This window comes from Melanostigma gelatinosum, assembly GCF_949748355.1.
Source record: "Melanostigma gelatinosum genome assembly, chromosome: 10".
In the NCBI taxonomy this organism is placed as follows: domain Eukaryota; kingdom Metazoa; phylum Chordata; class Actinopteri; order Perciformes; family Zoarcidae; genus Melanostigma; species Melanostigma gelatinosum.
The window spans coordinates 19,053,138-19,073,056 of record NC_136643.1 but is presented as its reverse complement, the minus strand read 5'-3'; the positions used below and the strand labels follow the sequence as shown (position 1 = coordinate 19,073,056).

The 19,919-nt window shown below is 41.1% G+C and overlaps 1 protein-coding gene across 1 annotated transcript in view; it reads left to right on the top strand.

Moving 5' to 3' along the window:
- The first annotated feature begins 438 nt into the window (after window positions 1-438).
- The window catches only part of cps1 (carbamoyl-phosphate synthase 1, mitochondrial), a 42,428-nt gene continuing 22,947 nt past the window's right edge, over window positions 439-19,919 (top strand). Inside the window, exons 1-21 of the mRNA XM_079277531.1 lie at window positions 439-710; window positions 1,674-1,783; window positions 2,009-2,153; window positions 3,010-3,099; window positions 3,198-3,254; window positions 3,354-3,446; window positions 3,552-3,641; window positions 5,044-5,172; window positions 5,277-5,383; window positions 5,840-5,981; window positions 6,251-6,328; window positions 7,158-7,256; window positions 7,466-7,561; window positions 8,355-8,544; window positions 8,795-8,952; window positions 10,131-10,259; window positions 12,303-12,447; window positions 13,310-13,520; window positions 13,722-13,920; window positions 14,065-14,241; window positions 15,342-15,460. Of these exons, the coding sequence (XP_079133657.1) occupies window positions 585-710; window positions 1,674-1,783; window positions 2,009-2,153; window positions 3,010-3,099; window positions 3,198-3,254; window positions 3,354-3,446; window positions 3,552-3,641; window positions 5,044-5,172; window positions 5,277-5,383; window positions 5,840-5,981; window positions 6,251-6,328; window positions 7,158-7,256; window positions 7,466-7,561; window positions 8,355-8,544; window positions 8,795-8,952; window positions 10,131-10,259; window positions 12,303-12,447; window positions 13,310-13,520; window positions 13,722-13,920; window positions 14,065-14,241; window positions 15,342-15,460 (2,690 nt within the window). The 5' untranslated portion in view covers window positions 439-584. The remainder of the gene's footprint in view (window positions 711-1,673; window positions 1,784-2,008; window positions 2,154-3,009; window positions 3,100-3,197; window positions 3,255-3,353; window positions 3,447-3,551; window positions 3,642-5,043; window positions 5,173-5,276; window positions 5,384-5,839; window positions 5,982-6,250; window positions 6,329-7,157; window positions 7,257-7,465; window positions 7,562-8,354; window positions 8,545-8,794; window positions 8,953-10,130; window positions 10,260-12,302; window positions 12,448-13,309; window positions 13,521-13,721; window positions 13,921-14,064; window positions 14,242-15,341; window positions 15,461-19,919) is intronic.

Here is a 19,919-nt window from a genome sequence, read left to right as displayed (position 1 = left end):
GTATCACGGTGGCAGCAGAATGAAAGACAACAGTGGAAACATTTTTTCTTTAAAAAAAGGTAACTTGAAGTTTCAAGTTCGCCTTTAATGCTCAAACTAAATACAAAAACGAAACAAAATCTATGGTAAACTAACAAGTACAATGACTATGGCCAGCTTATATAAATTCAACACTTTGGTACACTAGAAAAGAGTTAAACTGATTTGGCCTGAAGAACACTTCATTGCTCTCACCTCCCATCGCGTTTGTTTTACAATTTAAAACAGATGTGAATCCCGTTCATCCCTTGTTTCACGGAGTAGGCGTTTTTTTCCCGGACACCAATCAGAACGCCGTGCGCTTCATGCGATGAGAAAAACTACGACACGACGGCCAATGCCGAGTTATTTGTGAAACGCGCAGTTGAACAACCTGTAACAACACGAGGGGCAGTCCAAACAACTTTTTCAGCTGTCTCCTAAATGAACACGTATCCTCATTGAACTGTTCCCAAGACAGTGTAACTCTTCACTCCTTTTTATATCCGGGAACTTCTCATTCACGCCTGTGCAACTTTACCCAAAAGAGTCATTTTAGGTCTAACATGACACAAATCCTGTTGGCGTACAGCGTTGTTAAATCTCTGAGGCAAGGATGTGTGGTTGGCAGAAGAGTCGGAGACACGTCTGCGTGGCTGAGACTGCAAACTTCTAGACTTTTTAGTGTGGAGGTAAGCAAACGATGCGTGGGTGGAAACTGCAGCTGTCGGTTGTAAAAGCAAATAAAAACGTCCTAGAAGTGTTGCGGGCTTAACGCCACATCGCGCTATGTCTCTGGACTCCAAGCCGAACTCCGCAGACAAATATCAGAAGTCTGCGATGCGTTGCTTCTGCACGAATGTACAAATATGTAAAAGTTGTTGCAGCCTTTTTTTTTTTCAAGAACAGCAAGGGCTACTTCCGAATTCGGTAAAAAAGTTCTCATCGCAACATAATTGAAACTTGTGCTAAAGTTGACCCGGTTAACGCTCCTGCATTAGAGACAGCAGCGCAAAGCAGGTCAAAGTTGGAAAAAGGTGACGTTTGGTGGTGCTGTCATTGCGCCGAATTGACGAGGGCTACGTGCGATTGAATACAACATAGTAAGTTGTTTGTCAAGATTGTAAGCCTGCGTCATAAAGAAAGAACGCAGTAAATTGCCTACTTTTGAATGCAACTTTGGTTCGGTGACAGACAAGTGAAACGTGCGTATTAACCCTACAAAGCAATTAAAGTAAAGAAGAGAGTTCTGCAGTGGTAGTCTATGGCATTTCTAGACTGTCTCGGATAAGCATGCAGCTGATGGAATTCTGTGCATGGTGCAGCAATTTCATGGAGAATTGCATCATGTTTAAATGTGCGCCATGCGCAACATCTGACTTTCTCTACACCCAACTTCCAACACATGTAACTGTACTTATTCATATTTCGGCATGTTATACATCCGGGTTATATTTGAGGTTAAGAGTCTTAACTACTAATTGGTCACGGCTCTTGTGACGTCACACAGAGAGCGAGTCTCAGCATGAAATCCTAGAGTCTCACTGGTCTAAGCCTACCTCTATCTCACATTCATTTTCAAACTTTGGTCTGTCCAAACTTGCTTCATACAAAGGGAATGTGTTGTTATCTGCCTGATCTCTTTTAACTCCCAGGCCCAGACGGCCCACCTGGTCTTGGAGGATGGCACCAGGATGAAAGGGTTTTCCTTTGGGCATGATTCCTCTGTAGCCGGGGAACTCGTCTTCAACACTGGCCTGGTGGGGTAAGAGGGAGACGTACTTATAAGTCAAACTACATTAGATGTAAGACGAGAAGTGGGAAACTAAAATATCAACCTTGCTTTTAGTTTGGAAAGTGTACTCATTTGGTTTCAAATCTTTCATAAAGTTTTTCACAAGACAAAGTTACTCTGGGCCATGAAGTCGATGACATGGCCGTGTGCTTCGTCATCACTGCGTCACAATATCCTGCTGTTTCCGTGATTTAGGTATCCTGAGACCCTGACTGACCCCAGCTACAGAGGTCAGATCCTGACCCTCACCTACCCTAGTGTGGGAAATTACGGGGTACCCAACAGCGAGGAGCTGGACGAGCTGGGCCTGAGAAAACATCTGGAGTCGGAGCGCATCCAGGTTAGAAAATCTGCGGTAGTTAAGGGGTGTCAGGCTTTGTGGAGGCCTCGGTGCTGCAATGTATCTCTTTCAAATTCCTGCTTTGAACCTGTCTGTCTGTCTGTCTGTCTGTTGGTCAGTGCATCACCTTTGTCCAGACTGAAATATATGATCATTTGGATGAATTGCCATGACATTTTTACAAACAAACATGATCCCCTGAGGATGAATTATAACCATTTTGGTGCCTCCTTTCTCTCTTATCATCTAAAGTATCGCCATCATTCAGTCAACATTTTTGTTTGTCTAATTCTTTGGTTTATTAGTAAATAATACCTAGCTGCTGTGGTGAAATATACATGATGAGAAAGCTCTCAAATGTCTTATTGAACAGACACGTACAAGCGACACAAGTTGCATCTAAAAGGAACAACATGATACATTGCCACAACAATCTCCTGAGATGAGGTGGAACACAGACATCAGACCTCCGTCTCTGTTGAACTGTATCAGGAGACAACATGTCAGTGAGTCCCAAGTATTGACATTATCATCACAAACATCCAGAATCGACGCTCAATGGTTTAATTGATTCCTTCATCAAGTGACAATAAGGACGTATTTGCTGTTTTGTGAGATCAGATTTCTCAGATAGCGAGCTGTGATAATGAACACAAGTATTACACAGAAATGTCACTTTAACACATGGAATGACACAACAACCAAACAGGACAGTGACCGCTAAACAACCAACCATCATAACGCCAATCTTAGCGAGAATAGCACCCCAATACAATGAGTTTTTAGTGTAAATTAGAAAATATTACAGTAGCTAGCTTAAGGTTTTATGGTTGGTGTTGTGCTTTGGTGTTTCTAGGTTTCTGGTCTTCTTGTTCAAGACTACAGTCACGAGTACAGCCACTGGAACTCCGTCAAGTCTTTGGGACAATGGCTCCGAGAAGAGAAGGTTTGGATTGAAATGACCAAGTATATCTGTTGTAATCTCAGAGAGGAGAGTATGGACTCTGCTGCTGATTTACAAAATGTGCTTTTTTCTTTTTAAAGGTTCCTGCGCTGTTTGGAATAGACACCAGAATGCTGACCAAGATAATCCGAGATAAGGTAATGTAAAAAACAAAGGTGTGAACTGCACCAAACCTTCACAAATGGATCGGTTGGTCACCCAGTGTCACTTTGCTTGTGATTACCGGGACTCCTCAGGGCACAGCTTTGGGGAAGATTGAGTTTGATGGCCAGCCTGTTGAGATCTTTGACCCCAACCAGAAAAACCTGATTGAAGAGGTCTCAACCAAGGTAACAGCTGATAACTACTATATTTAACATCACAAAACAGCTGTTCTTCCTAAATGGTGTTGATAAGTGCTAACTCCTCTTTTCTGTGTCACTCTGACTTCCTAGGAAATCAAAGTCTTTGGAAAAGGAAACCCAATAAAAGTGGTGGCTGTTGATTGCGGTATTAAACACAACATTATTCGCCTGCTGGTTCAGGTGAGAAAATAGTTACATTACATTAGTTTACACACATAGAAATGATGATTTAATAATATAGCCCAAAATGACATCCGTCCAAATCAGGTAGGAAATTTACATATTTTTTAGGGGGCAATGTTTGCCCCCACTTTCTGAAATCCAGGGGCATTTCCAAAACAAATTGGGGGCACCTTTTGAAACTTGTGAAATAACATTTAACCTTTGTTCAAAATAATAAATATACTTAATTAGGCTTACAGTATATGAGTAATTGTCATCAAATGGCAACAATAAGACTATTAGGCAGTAGTCTACAGATTCAAAGTGTTTTCTTAGATTTTTTTGAACAAAAAACAAACGTAAATCAGACAATCATATTCAATTTTATTATTATTTCTTTGTGGTTATTTATTGTTATTATTAAAATTTTAAACAACTATTAACAATTATTTATATATATATATATATATATATATATATATATGTTTTATACTTAATGTTATACTTAATGTACTTTTTGACAAGTTCATTAAATTATCATTATTAGAGGAAATTATGGGGGCATTTTTTGCCCCTCTCCTAGTGATATCGGGGGCAACATTATATTTCTTAGGGGCAGTTTTGCCCTTTGCCCTTTGCACTCGTGTATTTCCGACGCTGGTCCAAATATAGAACACTCGTTCACATGTTGTGTGCAACCTGACCTAGAAAACCTGTGATGGTAATGGAAGGTCTCCGAAACATCTTTCAGTATTTGTTTGTGTCATCGCGCTGTAAGAAACAGTGGGCTTCTCTTAATTAGTATGCTCCATTTCATGGTTTGTTGTTATTTATGGTGTTGATATTAGCTTGTAATTGCTTGAAATAGTAAGTCAGGAGAAGCAGCCTGCAGACTTCTACTGCAGTAGTCTGATTTGTCTGTTTGTATTATTAAAAATCCTTCCCTTATTTCCCTTTTTATGAGTCTGTTGATGAGTGTCTGGCCGGCTGGACGTTCTCATAATAATAGGTTATGGTAATATTGCTTTTCTGTGGAGGTTGGAGATAGTTTGTTGGACAAAATTAGGCAATTAGCTTGCTCTAATTGTATAATAATTATAGATACCAATATTATCATTGTTGGGGGAACTTTGGAGTCTTGAGACGTTGGTAAACATTTGTTATATTTAGGGAACGGATGGTGGTTTTAGATAAACCGAGCATGGGTCACTTCAGAGCATTCATCATGACACGGGTATTATTTAGTGTCATTCATTACAACGCATGTAACGGCTATGTCTACAACGAGAGGGATGGATTCAGAACTGATGTCTAATTTGTATAAAACTATCAAGTTATATTTAGGTTACTTCACATTAACCTGACCATTTAAATAATATCATAAGATTACACGGTGTCTCTCCATGTTCTATATGTGCAGAGGGGTGCGGAGGTCCACCTCGTACCGTGGGATCAGGACTTGCAGAGTCTCGACTACGACGGCCTATTCATCTCCAATGGACCAGGAGATCCGTCTCTGGCCAAGACGCTCATCGACAATGTCCGCAAGGTAGAAAATAATGCAGTTTTAAATATTTAAGACGGATTACATTTATATCATGATGTACAGTCTACCCTCATGGATATCACTTGTATGTGTTTCGTCCTGTGAAGGTACTGGAGAATGATCGTCCCCAGCCAGTCTTTGGGATCTGTATGGGCAACCAGATCACTGCTCTGGCTGCAGGAGCGCAGTCCTATAAGCTACCTATGGGCAACAGGTGAACTCTTTTGTAGCTAAGCATAATTAAAGGCACAATATGCAGGCCCTTAAAGAATCCTCATGAAGGTTTAAATGTGCCCTGTGGACTCTTCTTGTAAACAAACAAAAATGTATGTTTAGATTCATTGTTGCTCACCAAAATGCATTGTGTGTATCCTTGAGGTCTAACGAATGTAGGAATGCATTTCCTTCCTCATAAAACATCTGCAAAGCTCACTTTTTCTAAATCCAACTTTGCTTACAACATGTTTACTAGCTTGCAGTCTTCATCCCGGCCAGTTGTTGAAGAATTGCAGCATATGTTTGTGTCACCGCCACCGGTTGATCAGCGGAATAGTTTGACACCATTCATAGGACTGCGTATCCTGTCACCTGCGTGCAGCCACACGTGCGTGCGTGCACAGGGTGATCATAAATAATGTTGTGTCTTTTCTGCATGTTTGCGGTTCCCCAGAGGCCAGAACCAGCCGGTGCTGAATGTGATGACGGGCCAGGCCTTCATTACGGCGCAGAACCACGGCTACGGCATAGACAGCGAGTCCCTGCCCCCGGGGTGGAGCCCTCTTTTCATCAACGCCAATGATGGCACCAATGAGGTTTGTTTCACTCTGTCAAAGGCTGTTTCTAAGACATTTTTGATATGTTTGTTCTGTGAGTTTCGAGATTAAAAAAAAAAAAGAAGCACCTGTGTCTCCTATAGACCAAATGTAGTTAAGCAAAGTAAGATATGCCGATGGTAGACTACAGAATCCTCACATTAGTTTACAAAATAACAACATCTTTCAAAAATAGACTCGGCTGTTTCTGAAATGCAAACTGTTTACTTGATTTTATTTTTCTAATATCAAGTCTGCATGTTTTCCAGGGCATCATGCACAGCACTAAGCCTGTTTTCACGGCCCAGTTCCACCCAGAGGCTAAAGGCGGTCCCACCGACACAGAGGTAATTATAGGCTTTTGTAGTGCTGCAATAAAGTACCTGAATGCTGTGCTAGAACAAAGTAAAGGTATCGCTACAGGATGCTAGTCAAGTCAACATTGAAGTCTTCCATTGAAACAGGACTTGTGTAAAAGACCAAAGCAGAAGTGAGGTGGCTTAGTGAACCTCATTTGGTTATATGTAAACCAGACATAATGGTTCAGAAAATAGAACAGCATATTTAAGCAGTAACGGCATCACTTGCAATGCAAGCTGTAATGATCTGTGGTGCTCGATGTTTGACTGCACCAGAGCCACAGGTGCCCGTCCCTTTCCCGCCAATAAAGCGTTGACAGGCACAGGCTGTAGTTCAAGTCACTGGTCAAAGTATGTTGTAACCTCTGTCATATTAAGGCAGAATAATAAGACCTGTCCTCTCTACCATAACATGCAGCTGACAGCTCTGCTGGAGAATTCTTGCGATCCTCCTGGGTTTTTCTTTTTGGGGGGGGGGGGGGGATCACAAAACACATCTTGCTCTGTGAGAAATATTGTAAACCCTCGACTGTCGGGGAGGAGCATAATACCATTCACTTCTTTTACTTTCACTAAAAAATGAATAAATAAATATATGTATTGTTTGTGTGTGTGTGTGTGTATGTATGTATATATATATATATATATATATATATATATATATATATATATATACTGTATTTTGGCTGTATAAAGTGGTGGAAAAAGTTTTCAATTCCAGTGTGAGGGTAACGCATCTTGAAACCCAGGCTCCTACTAATGCTATTTGTATACTATTCAAACGATGGTTTATATTGCTAATTTTCTTTGTCTACAGTTCCTCTTCGACGTCTTCATGTCTCTGATCCAGAAAGGAAAAGACGGCAATATAGTTTCAGCCATGCCTAAGGCACCACACATTCCTCCGAGAGCTCAGGTACAGTACTGTATGTCACACATACTTGTACTGCAGGTTTACCTACATGTTCTTTCAGGTGTGTAGGTGGAAAAGGTTGTTAAAGAATTCATCAAAAAGGTCACCAGGTTTTTTAGAGCATTTCTAGTTGCACATCATAATGATTTACAGTGGAAAAAAAATTCTGAAATTGATGTCTGGGTCAATGCCGTCTATTTGTGTAACTGCAGGTGTCAAAGGTGCTCATCCTGGGTTCTGGTGGTCTGTCTATTGGTCAGGCTGGAGAGTTTGACTACTCTGGATCTCAGGCCATCAAGGCCATGAAGGTAAGACATGACAAGTGTTCCAAAAAAGTAATGCACTATGTCCTCCTCTTTTGAGTAACATTTACAAATGACGGTACCCAGCTGTTTTAGGAAATAAGATTTTTTTTAAATCAAGCAATTTCATTTTTATGTGTGTGAAAACAAAGAGGCTTTGTGCTATGTGACACTGTTGGGATCTGGCAGGAGCGGGTTTGGTTATCAGCAAGTACAGAAATGAAGTCACTGAAAAATACAATTATTAATATCAAATGTGATTATGAACATAGATTAGTAATAACAGGACTTCCTGGGTTCAAGGACCAATAATCAAACTGTGGCTTAAGTCTCAAAATTGGTATTCACATTTTTACAGAGAGCAGTGAAGGTTTGAATCCGAGCACTGACTATAACGACCAGTTAATCATCACAACACGTATGCACCAAATAACCAGGACGGAAAGAGACAGAGGGCAAGATGGCCGACGTGCTCGCGTGAAGTGGTCACGTCAGGAAACAAGACTTCACAATGGGAATGTGACACGCAATATGTGAATGAGCGTGACGGCGTGTGGGTGTGGGTGAAGGTGTGCGCCGGTCTTTATAGCCTTGGTGATGTCATGGGCCGTTTAAAAAAAACCTTCAGGAGACATTTGATGCAAAAAGATATTTGATTTATATAGTGTGCATACTGTATGGTACCCATTTCAGTTCCTGTGGAATTAATAGGCCATTTTCATTGAGGGCTTTTGACATGTAACAGTAGGAAAAGCACAGGGTAGACCGATTCTTAATGAACCTTGTGGATATGTTGTAGGAAGAAAACCTGAAGACGGTGCTCATGAACCCAAACATAGCCTCCGTTCAGACCAATGAAGTGGGCACCAAGCAGGCCGACTCCGTCTACTTCTTGCCCGTCACTCCGCAATTTGTAACTGAAGTCATCAAGATTGAGCGTCCAGATGGCATCCTGCTGTCCATGGGTGGACAGACTGCACTCAACTGCGGTGAGCTGTGTGTGCGCACCTGCAAGATCTGCTTAATTTTAAATCTGGATGTAGTCATTTTAAACCTAGATGAGCTAAACTCTGTTTAGAACTTATCTTTGAATAAATGAATCCTGGTTCGTGCAACCCAGCCTCAGGATAAAAACATACACTAAATGGCAAAGGCAATGTTCAGTGAGCCCTTTCCACTTTTCAACGAACTTGAGTTTCTGGAGTTTATATTTGGATTGGTGTCTTGTGCTGTGTTCAGGAGTTGAGTTGTTCCAGAGTGGTGTCCTGGAGAAGTACGGGGTGAAGGTCCTAGGAACCCCAGTGGAGTCCATCATGGCCACAGAGGACCGACAGCTTTTTTCTGACAAACTCATGGAGATTAATGAGAAGATTGCACCCAGTTTTGCAGTGGAGTCGGTAAGGATCCAATAACCACTAAGTACATTTGCTAAGACAGATGTTGTATACATTTTGCGTATACAGTGTAGATGTATTCTGTATTTGTTTGTTAAACTGATTTTTAACTTTTGTGCATCCCTTTAAAAAAAAAGCTCTGATGTCCTCAGAGGACGAATGTGTCTGTGTCAAAAACTGCCATTGAATGAATTCCCCATTAAATATTTTTACCAACTTCAGTCCTGGAACCCATAACTACCGGTACCCAATATTCATTCATTTTCAGAATTTTAACCTTTTAAATTCCAGTTTGTTTACAAAATGCCAATTTGGCTATGTAGAGAAAATCACAGAAATATTTTCTCTATACTAGATGCTATGGAGATTTATTTTGTCAGTCTGTTATGTCAATGATTAGCAACATCATAGATTTATTTTTTTATTTTTTCTGTCGTCTTAGATATAATAATAATAATAAAAAAAACTTCCACTTGATACCTTGGAGGACAGAAATGTCCCCCTCCTAAAAAACTGTTCTACAAATACGATGTATTAATGCTTTTTTCCAGTTTCACAGAGCTAAATATTTTAAACATCACATTTGCAGTCTGGAATATGTCAACAAGTAGCAAGATCATCGATTTTTATGCATTCCATCAAATGCTTCAGTGCTTCATAATATAGCAGCAATGGCCGGATATAGCATGGATATGCCTCATAGGGCAAACATGAGGAAATGGCTCAATCTGGTGTAAACTAAAGCCAGAAAGCCTGTGGTGATGAAGTCTTTTTGTGCGCCTTGTCCTGTCCACCTCAAAACCCTCACCGACATCCCTCCTGGACCCCCTGCAGCTCGCCTACAGAGCCAACAGGTCTGTAGGCGTAAAACATCCAAAGCCAAAAGAAAAACACAAAAAAAAACGAGTTATAAGTGGACATTTAAATTAATTAAAAACAGTCATCTAAGATAATACAAAATGAAAACAAGCTAAATAGAATAAGACGCATATAAAATACAAGAATAAAAGTTACCATGCAGTGTAAGAAATCATTTCATAAAAGGCAGCGACGAGCAGAAAAGTCTTCAGACTTGATTTAAAAGACGATCAAAACAATTTAATATTAAAAAGCCCAAAATGGCCGTCAGGATGCACAAGGGTGAAGTGATTATCAGTATAATGTCTGTGCACATCTTTCAGGTGTCCGATGCCTTGAAAGCGGCGGAGAAGATTGGCTACCCGGTGATGTTGCGGTCGGCGTACGCCCTCGGAGGTCTAGGATCTGGTCTGTGTGCCGACAAAGAGAAGCTGGAGGAAACTGCCCACAAGGTCAGAATACATGGTGTGATGTAGAGAAAGTGGAGGCATCTGGGCAAAAATCTAATTCTTATTCTTCTTTTCTTTTCTTTACACACAATTGATCTTGATCAGCAATTGAAGAGTTTTACTGAGAATGTTTATTTTTATTTTATTTTTTTTTTGGATTTATACCATTATTACCCATGTTTACAGCATTAACCCGCACGAAGATGAAAGCTTTGAAATTGTTTAGAAATGTTTCTTTGGTGCTCTGCAAAGAAACAAATAGTTTGCTGTTGCTTAGCAACATTCTTTTGTGCTCGTCCAGTATCCAGCACTATTACATACACTAGTCTGAAAGATCATCGTTATAATCTGTGATTGCAGGCTGCACAATGAACCGTCTGTACCAGACGGTTTGATTGATGCTTACTTGTTATGCCGTGCTGTACGTCCTGCTGCTTTCCTTATCTTGCATTTAAAAGAATATATTTTTTTGCTTTATTTAGTTCCAACGGCAAATGTTTCTTTGCCAGCTATGTTCTGCCACTGTGCCACTGTTTTGTGTCAAGTACAGAGCACAGATATAATTCACAAGGTCCACGAACAAAGTGAAAACCCAAGATGAACACTTGTTCCTTTAACCCCGTGTCCTCACCATGATCAAAAATAGTATTCCATTTATTTCTATCCATTGCATGTGCACTTGTGTAAACCGTTAGTCCACGTCTGTGGAAAAGGTCACCACATTTAGTTTGTATTCATAGTCCCAACAAATTAACGAGATACATGTGTTCTTACTCACTGATATGATTTTAGTGCTTTTGCACAACATTTTCTACATTGTGGGTACAAATATAGGTAGGGAAGCTTCAATAATGTACATTTTGAACATAAGAATACTAAAAACAAACAAGAACGTGTCTTGTAGTTTATCTACAAAGTAGCTTTTCTGTTGAGACTGTGCTTTGGAAGTAAAGGTTCTGACCCCCCCCCATCCCCCAGCTCCACACCACCAGCCCCCCTGCCCCAGCTCAGCAGGGGCCCGTGCCTAATAACCATCCACCCCAGAGCCCCTCCTATCCCACACCACAATGACAACTCTCTATTTTGGAGATGGACATCAACAGGCTGTTTTTAAAAGTCAGAACCCCCGCACAGCAGCCGGCGGCCCAGACTCTCCGTCTCTCCCTCCACCCTGAAGCACTGTGCTGCTCAGCTGTCTCCGGTGTTCACAGACATTTTTAACACCACATACTAGCCTGCTTCAAGACTTCCATCATCCCCGTTCCCAAAATAACAAGGATCAAAGGACTTAATGACTACAGGCCTGTCGCCCTGACCTCCTGTGGTTATGAAGTCTTTTGAGCGCTTTGTCCTGTCCCACCTCAAAACCCTCACCGACCCACTCCTGGACCCCCTGCAGTCGACATGTCCCTCCACTTCATCCTCCAGCATCTGGACTCCTCGGGAAACCTACGCCAGTATCCTGTTCGTGGACGTCAGCTCTGCCTTCAACACCATCATTGCTGCAGGACAAGCTCTCTCAGTGGAGATGATTGTGGATTTTATTCGCTCTGCTGAGATGGTGATTGGCTGCAATCTGCTGTCCCTCCAGGATCCTGAGGCGAGCAAGAAGGATTGTAGCCGACCCCCTCTCACCCTGAACACAAACTGCTTGAGTCCCTTTCCTCCATCAGGACCAGGACCTGACACCACAAAAACCGTTTCTTCCCATCTGCGGTCGGGCTCATTAACAAAGCCCGGGACCCCCACTGAGTCAGACACTTGCATCCCCAGGACAATTACTTTAATTAACTCCTCTATTTAAAGACACACATGACTCTTTAAGAGCATACTTGTCTTAACGTACTCTTTGTTTGTTTATCATCTTTTATTGTACATTTTTAATTTGTATCTTTTACTATTGTAAGTGTGTTGGAGTGTATGCTTATTACACCAATCGGCAAGCTTGTATGTGTAACAATAAACCGTTTCTGATTGTGATTGTGTCTAACAGCTGTGTAATGATGATGACGATGATAATAATATTCTGTGCATATTGTACTGTAGGCTCTGGCTATGAGCAGACAGATCCTGGTGGAGAAGTCTTTGCGGGGCTGGAAGGAGGTGGAATATGAGGTGGTGAGAGACGTGGCTGATAACTGCGTAACCGTCTGCAACATGGAGAACTTCGACCCGCTGGGCATTCACACAGGTACTAAAGTTAAACCACACGGTACTACGTGCTGATGTAATTGTCCTTGGGCTGTTTTGTGCTATTTGCAACATTGTGTTCTCACTTTTCTTCAGCTGCGTTTGAATTAGTTGTTTGCTTTTTGTATTGTATCGTCCTCGAACACGCATACATTCTCTTTCTGGGGAGGCTGCTTCAGGGTGAGCGTGTGTTCTTTGCGCTCTTCTCGGTGCGAGCCGGTTGGTCTTGTCCACCAAATGTACTTGTGTCCCTGTCAAGATGACATGGATGTTTTAGGCAGCTTTTGTCCATGTGTTATTTCTTTGCCTTGTTTCTGTAGTCCGAGAAAAGTAGAGAGAGTCGATACTCGAGCCTGTGGATTCAATTCAGTCCTCGCAGCCAACACCTAGGACTTGTACCGACTGAGACACTTGAAGTGTAACTAAGATTACAGATGGTTTGAGTGGTCTTCACCAATTCCAAAGGATAAACGGACAAGTGTGCTTTTCATCAGCCCCGGAGCGCCTCCTGTAAAACAACAGATAACTTTCCATACATTTTACAGGTTGTAATGACAGTTGTAAAACTGTATTGTCAGTAAGTCAGATATGTCGTGCAAATTACAAGACGTGTACAGTAACTCTACATCAAATTCAGATGACACATCTTATGGTAAATACAGTTTATTAAAGGTTCTGAAGAAAATAAAACTGCACAAACAAACATTTACAGCGAAAAGTGGAGATGTATAGGGTAATGCTTTACATGGGATACTTGCTGTTTTAAATCCAAATCCATGTGATGTTTAAGCTAATTAATCAAACACCAAGTTGAGAGTTTATACTGTTTCAAACCTTTAAATCCTTCTTATTATCGTCCTCAGGTGACTCCATAGTAGTGGCACCTAGCCAGACATTGTCCAACGAGGAGTATCACATGCTCCGGGAGACTGCTATCAAAGTGGTTCGTCACCTTGGCGTTGTAGGCGAATGCAACATCCAGTATGCCCTGCACCCGCTGTCCCTGGAGTACTGCATCATTGAGGTTAACGCCCGGCTCTCCAGAAGCTCCGCTCTGGCTTCCAAAGCCACTGGGTGAGCGAATGCATTCATACAAACAGAAGGTGCACACGCATGTCGGGACAATATCAAAATATATATATATCTTGGCTCTTTAACATTACAGTTTTGATGAAGACCATGACTCTGTGATCATGCTAATAATGCTCATTTGGTGTAGAAACTTCAACCACTAGTTGATTTGGTCTCCCTGTCCCTTTTGTCCATGTCTCACAGGTATCCCTTGGCTTTTGTTGCAGCTAAGCTGGCTTTGGGTATCCCCCTACCGGAGATCAAGAACGCTGTGTCGGAAAAGACCACAGCCTGCTTTGAACCCAGTCTAGACTACATCGTCACCAAGATCCCCCGCTGGGACCTGGACCGCTTTCAGGGCATGTCCCATGAAATAGGCAGTGCCATGAAGAGCGTCGGAGAGGTGTGTGTGTGGGGGGGGAGGATCCACAGATAAACACTCATTCGCTCATTGTCTCACTCGCGGATCCACTTGTTTATTCACTATGCTCACACACACACACGCACCCCCATTACTCAGTGATGTATTTCCCTCTTCTGGATTCAGGTGATGGCAGTTGGCCGAACCTTTGAGGAGAGTGTGCAGAAGGCCCTGAGGATGTGTCATCCATCAGTGGATGGCTTTGTGCCCCGGCTGCCACTCAAGAAAGCCTGGTCTGACACCCAGGACCTGCAACAGGAGCTGGCTGTGCCCTCCATCACCCGCATCTTTTCCCTCGCCAAGGTACGCGAGTCTTTCGCAACGTTAATAATGAATGACACTGACTACCGCTTTCTCATTAAAATCACATTTTGAACTTCAAAATGTTCATGAAAAAAACATGAAATGCAGAGCAAAATGTGTCCATGGCCCGGCCGCATGCCTAGATGTGAATGCCTAATTGTGTGGGAAATTACAGTCTTTTTTAAAATTTAGTTAAATAGTTTCACAAGAACTATAATATTTGGAAATCGCATACCGCACTGTATAGATAGTGTTTAATTATCGAACTAAAATAGTGGGCTTTCATGTGGGGGAGGATGTAATCTGAAAGATGCTTTTGCTCAAACTGGTCTTGCGCTTGCCTGATACAGTTTGCTCATAGAATCAGATGAAGGTGACACAGCACATTCATGAGCGCACCAAGACACAGGGTCAAGTACCGTCATTCAAACACAGACATTGCATGAACTATTGCAAGGTCCTAAACACTTACAGGTCCATCACTTCAACATGCTTTTATCACCCACCCCCCTGAACAGTTATTCAGGCATAAGTAGAAGATACTTGAGGAAAATAAATCATAAAACATGAGCGTGTTTCTTTAACATTTGTTACATTATGTATTTCGAAAGAATATCTTGTACATTATATCAGTTTGCATCCGAATTTCTTCTGAAATCACATGGGACACTTCAACTCTCCCCTGAAAGTCACAGTAATAATCATTTGATTAGAAGCCCCTTCTTTACAGGGCAAGGTAGGGTTCACTGCAAGTTTTACTGCCGAGTACAATCCTCCCACATTAACCTGGAATCATTCCTCTGGTCAGCCATCGAACGTCCAAAGGATAAAACATATTTACACGCTGCAGCACCTCTGTCATTTTACACAGACTGGCTTCATATCATGTTTTTCATTAAAAGGCTAATATTGGCAAAGTAAAATATTGTTCCTACAATATATTTTACATGAAGTTTAATCACGAGCAATTTATTCAAGAATCTGTTGAAATTTTGTGAAACCTTTGCTCTCGGAATGTTCCCATAAACTGCATTAATGATGAACTCGATGATGAATGATAAATGTGATGCTGAGTCTGTTTCATGTCTCCTCCTGTTAAGGCCCTTCACAGTGGTATGAGTGTTGATCAGATCCACCAGCTGACAGCCATAGACAAGTGGTTCCTGCACAAACTCAACAGGATAACGCAGCTGGACAAGCACCTGGCAAACTACAACAGGTAACGTTTTGATACTTTTTAGTTTTTCCGTTTGTGCGATTCGATTCATGGGACGTTGAATTAGGAATTCAGGACTTTAAGCAAATGAAATCAGGCACTGATTCTGCAAGTCTCAGACCTTCAGGCAGGGAGTTTCAGAGCCGAGCGGTGTTGACCTCAAAAGCCCAGTCACTGAGCCGGTACTCGGGACTAGCCAGCAGAGCCATGCCTGAGGATCTGAGGCTGCGACCCGGCTCATAGGGGAACAGAACCATGAAGTGCTTTAAAGGTGATCAGTAGCTCAACTCTTAGTTCAAGGAGTTACAATATTCTAAACAAGAAGAAATAAAACCATGGACCACCTTCTCGAGATCAGACCGGTAGGGAAAATACCCGTCTCATTGATAAAAGGTGTAGGATCCCCACTAAATGTTCACTAAGGTTCAAAGGAGGAAATGCACCTATGGCAAAAAAAATATTCAGATTTATGAATCCTTGCATACGTCTGCCTCACATCCCGCCCTCTACACGCCCACTTTCAACCATAAATGGTCGATGCAAAGCACCTTACGAATGCTGATGCTTAGAAATGAGCCTGCTGAACGATGGTGTCTGACTGAAGAGTACAAGATTGTTCTGTTAATCGGGGTTGACTTTGGGGGGCCCGTAGATAATTATTTCCAATTCATTTTGATTTAGGTGGGAAGGCTTTGGGACATCCAGCACTTTATATCTGACGGGCAGCGATAAAAGATGATTCAAATTGCCTTCTTCGCCTTTTTTAATGGGACATAGATTTGTGTGTCATCTGTCATCTACAGAATGACAATGAGCTAAGGACGGAGCCTTGGGGAACCCCACAGGTCAGGGGGGCCACTGAAGAGTAGACATTATCCATGGCTACTGAGAAAGACCCGTTTTATAAATAAAATTAACCCATTTTAAGTCGGTGTCACTGGAAATCCAGTAGGATCGAGTTATCCACTGTGTCAAAAACACGACTTTTACAGGTTTGTGATAGGTAGACCTTTGTTCTTCCATAGTTTGGTATAAACCATCAGGCAGTCCTTTATCTATTTACTTTCTGCTCGTTTGCGTTTCTCTTCATTTCTCTGGTGTAGTTATTTAACCAAGGGATGCTGTGACTTGATTTGACTTTCCAGAATTGTAAAGGCGCTAACGAGCCAAGTACTGCTTTAAAAGTATTGTGGAACTTTGTTAGTATTCTTATGTAGACATATTTGGTTTAAGGTTATTGCTATCTGTAGATGTAGTTGTAAAGGCCTCGTAAAATCTGTCAGCGGAGTTTACATCGAGCACAAGAGAAGAAAAATAAGTAGCCGCTGTGGGAGTAGGAGATGGAAGGACTTAAAAATAATGGCTTTTGTGGACGTACACACATGAGATTTAATGATAATAATATAGTGTGTGTGTGTGTGTGTGTGTGTGTGTGTCCCTATGTGACTGTATGCATAGGATTGTGTAGATAGTGCTGGGACATTCTCAAGAACGAGAGTAAAAGTTACTCTTACTCTCTGACTCTCTCCTTCACTTTGATGGTTGAAAATATCTAGTCAAGTGGAACTATCTGCTCCAAAATACAGTCATCCATCCATAATGTTGCAGTCTATTGCACCACAGGTAGACTCATGGATTATAATTTTATGAAATATATTCCTAGTTCCCAAGCCATCTCTGTCACTGTGTCTAATACATTCACCACCTGGTTATCCGTCCCATTATTTCTGCCCTAGACTTGGTTCGTGTTGGCATTTAGCTACAGACGATTAATTACATATCGTCTGACCACAACACATTAAAACCTGCAGGGAAATTCTATTCTCTTTTTTTTGTTTTAAATTAATAAATTCTGTTTAATAATTTGAATACTTTGGCTTTCAGAAAATAAATCTGCATAAAAAGACAACTAACACAGCATAAACAATCCCCTTAATGAATGTTTTTGCAGCTGGTAAATGATGCCCATCCTCATTTATAGTTCTCTCTTTAAATTATGAAATATTCTTAAATAAGAACATGTTGGTCCTCAAAATGAGATGGACTACAGTCCCTTCACAGCTCTTTCTCTCTGGTGGTTTTCCTCGTCTCAACTGCCTCTCTCTCACTTCCTACCCTCGGGCTCTTACCTGGACAGCCTCTGTGAATGTTCCTGGCTCTGCCACAGGTCACCTGCTGCTTCCTTCTGACTCTGCTGTTTAATAATGAATGACTGGATGTCTGGTGGGCGCCCATGGAGGGCTGTTGTAGTCTCCACTGCCTCTGAAGCAGGAGACACTGGGATGGACACACAACAATAGGCTGCTGTAAGACTGATGGAGCGTAGAGCTGAGCACACACACACACACACACACACACCATGGTCAGCAGACTCATGGCGCGTGTGCGTAAGAGTGCTGGATCTTCTATTGCTGTAGTTGGACTGAAGGATATTTATTGATAAAGATGAAAAACGTCCTTTAGAGTGAGGGCGTTTTATTCTTCTTCGTTTGTACAAGAGCCACACGTACTGTTAGAATGAACTAAATAAAGACCAGTTATATGAAATAAGATTTCCACACTTATGATAAATATCTTAATTTCAAACGTGATGAATATTGATATTTCTAACATTACAAATTATAAAAATAAAATAAAAAAATAAAAAATTGATTTTGTTCGCAAAAAGATCAGGTTTAAGACAAAGCATTTAGGAAAATTGACTGTGTAGTGTGACTAGTATTGTCATGGCCATATATGTCTGTATGGGTTCTAGTCTCAAAGAGTACATTTTTGTGTGAGCAATGCAACAATTATTGTCATCATTGATTAATCACATGTTAAGGGAATGAAATGAGAAAGAAAATTGTAAAAAAAAAAAAAAGTAATCCATCTCCTGAAGGTCAAGACGACTTCTTCAGAAGTCCAAAACCCAAAGATGTTCAATTTTGGAAATCAGGAAAAGCTGCAAATCATCTCATTGCTAGAACCTGTTTTTTACTTGAAAAATGACTGAAACCATATTTGCTTTATCAAATTAAATACTCGACTAATATTTAACTGTTGTATCTGCATATGATGACAGAGATAATTGGGTACATAGCCCTGTGCTTGACATGAATTACAATTACTTTACTTACTCTGTGTATAAAGACAGCACATACACAACACACAAAAGTATCATTGCAGTACTTTGAAGGTTCATATGTGATTAAGTGGAACAGTAAATGAAAAGTGTGAAAATAAAGAAATTGGTTCTTACCATTTTTTAAATTAGTTTTAATTTGTGGGTTCTTACCATTTTTTTAATTAGTTTTAATTTGTGGGTTCTTACCATTTTTTTAATTAGTTTTAATTTGTGTGTTTTGTAAAAACAAATCTGAGAATATTTGACAGCCCCTTTCTTCACTCTTTCAATACTCACACCCACACAAAGAAACCACTCATGGTCTAAGTGTGTTATTTGTGTGTGAGGGCAAATGTACGGACGTTTATGGCATGCAAAGGATTTCCCTCTTGCTTTAAACTGCTCGATTAGAGAGGCACACAAGACAGCCGAGCTCACTGATCAAATGTCTCTCCTCCCTGTGGTTCTCAGCTGCGCTCTGCTTTCACCGCTTGCTGGGTTTGCTATTTCTCAGCCCGGCCATGTGCAGTGGGAGTTAACACATTTGACATTTCCAATATTGTTATGCTATAAGGTCATAAATAATTCAGATAAGGAGGAGAGAGAGAGAGAGAGAGAGAGAGAGAGAGAGAGAGAGAGAGAGAGAGAGAGAGAGAGCGAGCTGTGGGGTACCAGAAATAAGAATCCCTTTTTTTTTTTTTTTCTTCTGTGACATTATAGGAAATGCGCTTGTTGCTTTCTTCGTGCGAGTTACACGAGGAGATCAATATCTATTTCATCATTCAGGCATGTGTTTGATTTCTGTTAGCGTGCCAAGTTAAACTAAAGGGCGACTGTTTCCGCCTTCCACAAACTCCATAACTGTTCAGAAAGAGAACTAAATATTTAAGTGTGGTTTTAATAAGCGGCGTGTGTTCTGTAACTATTTGCCCAGTAACTGCACCACCATCTCACATGTCCTGTCCTCACTGTGAAGTTGTTTACTTTACACACTTTTCTGACTCTGAGCAAAACCCAGCTGACAAGCTCTGAAATAAGCTTGTTTCCTTTCAGCTACATCAAGCTGCATCACAAATATTTATTTAAATTCATAACTCCTTCATTTTATTGAAGATTAAGAAAGAAATACTGTCATTTTTTAAATTCTCCACTCGTTTTCCCCGTCCTCTTGTGCTCATCTTTTTGACTTTCTATTGACTGTCATACTGTCCCCGTTCCATCCTACGCTGTTGTATGGACAACCAGTAAAATAAATTGGCACGAAATTGTGACTTTTATAAATTGGTCCAGTTCGAAATTGCCACTTTATTTCTGCCACCATTTATCTGTTCATCCTCACAGCTGGTATTAAGGTTG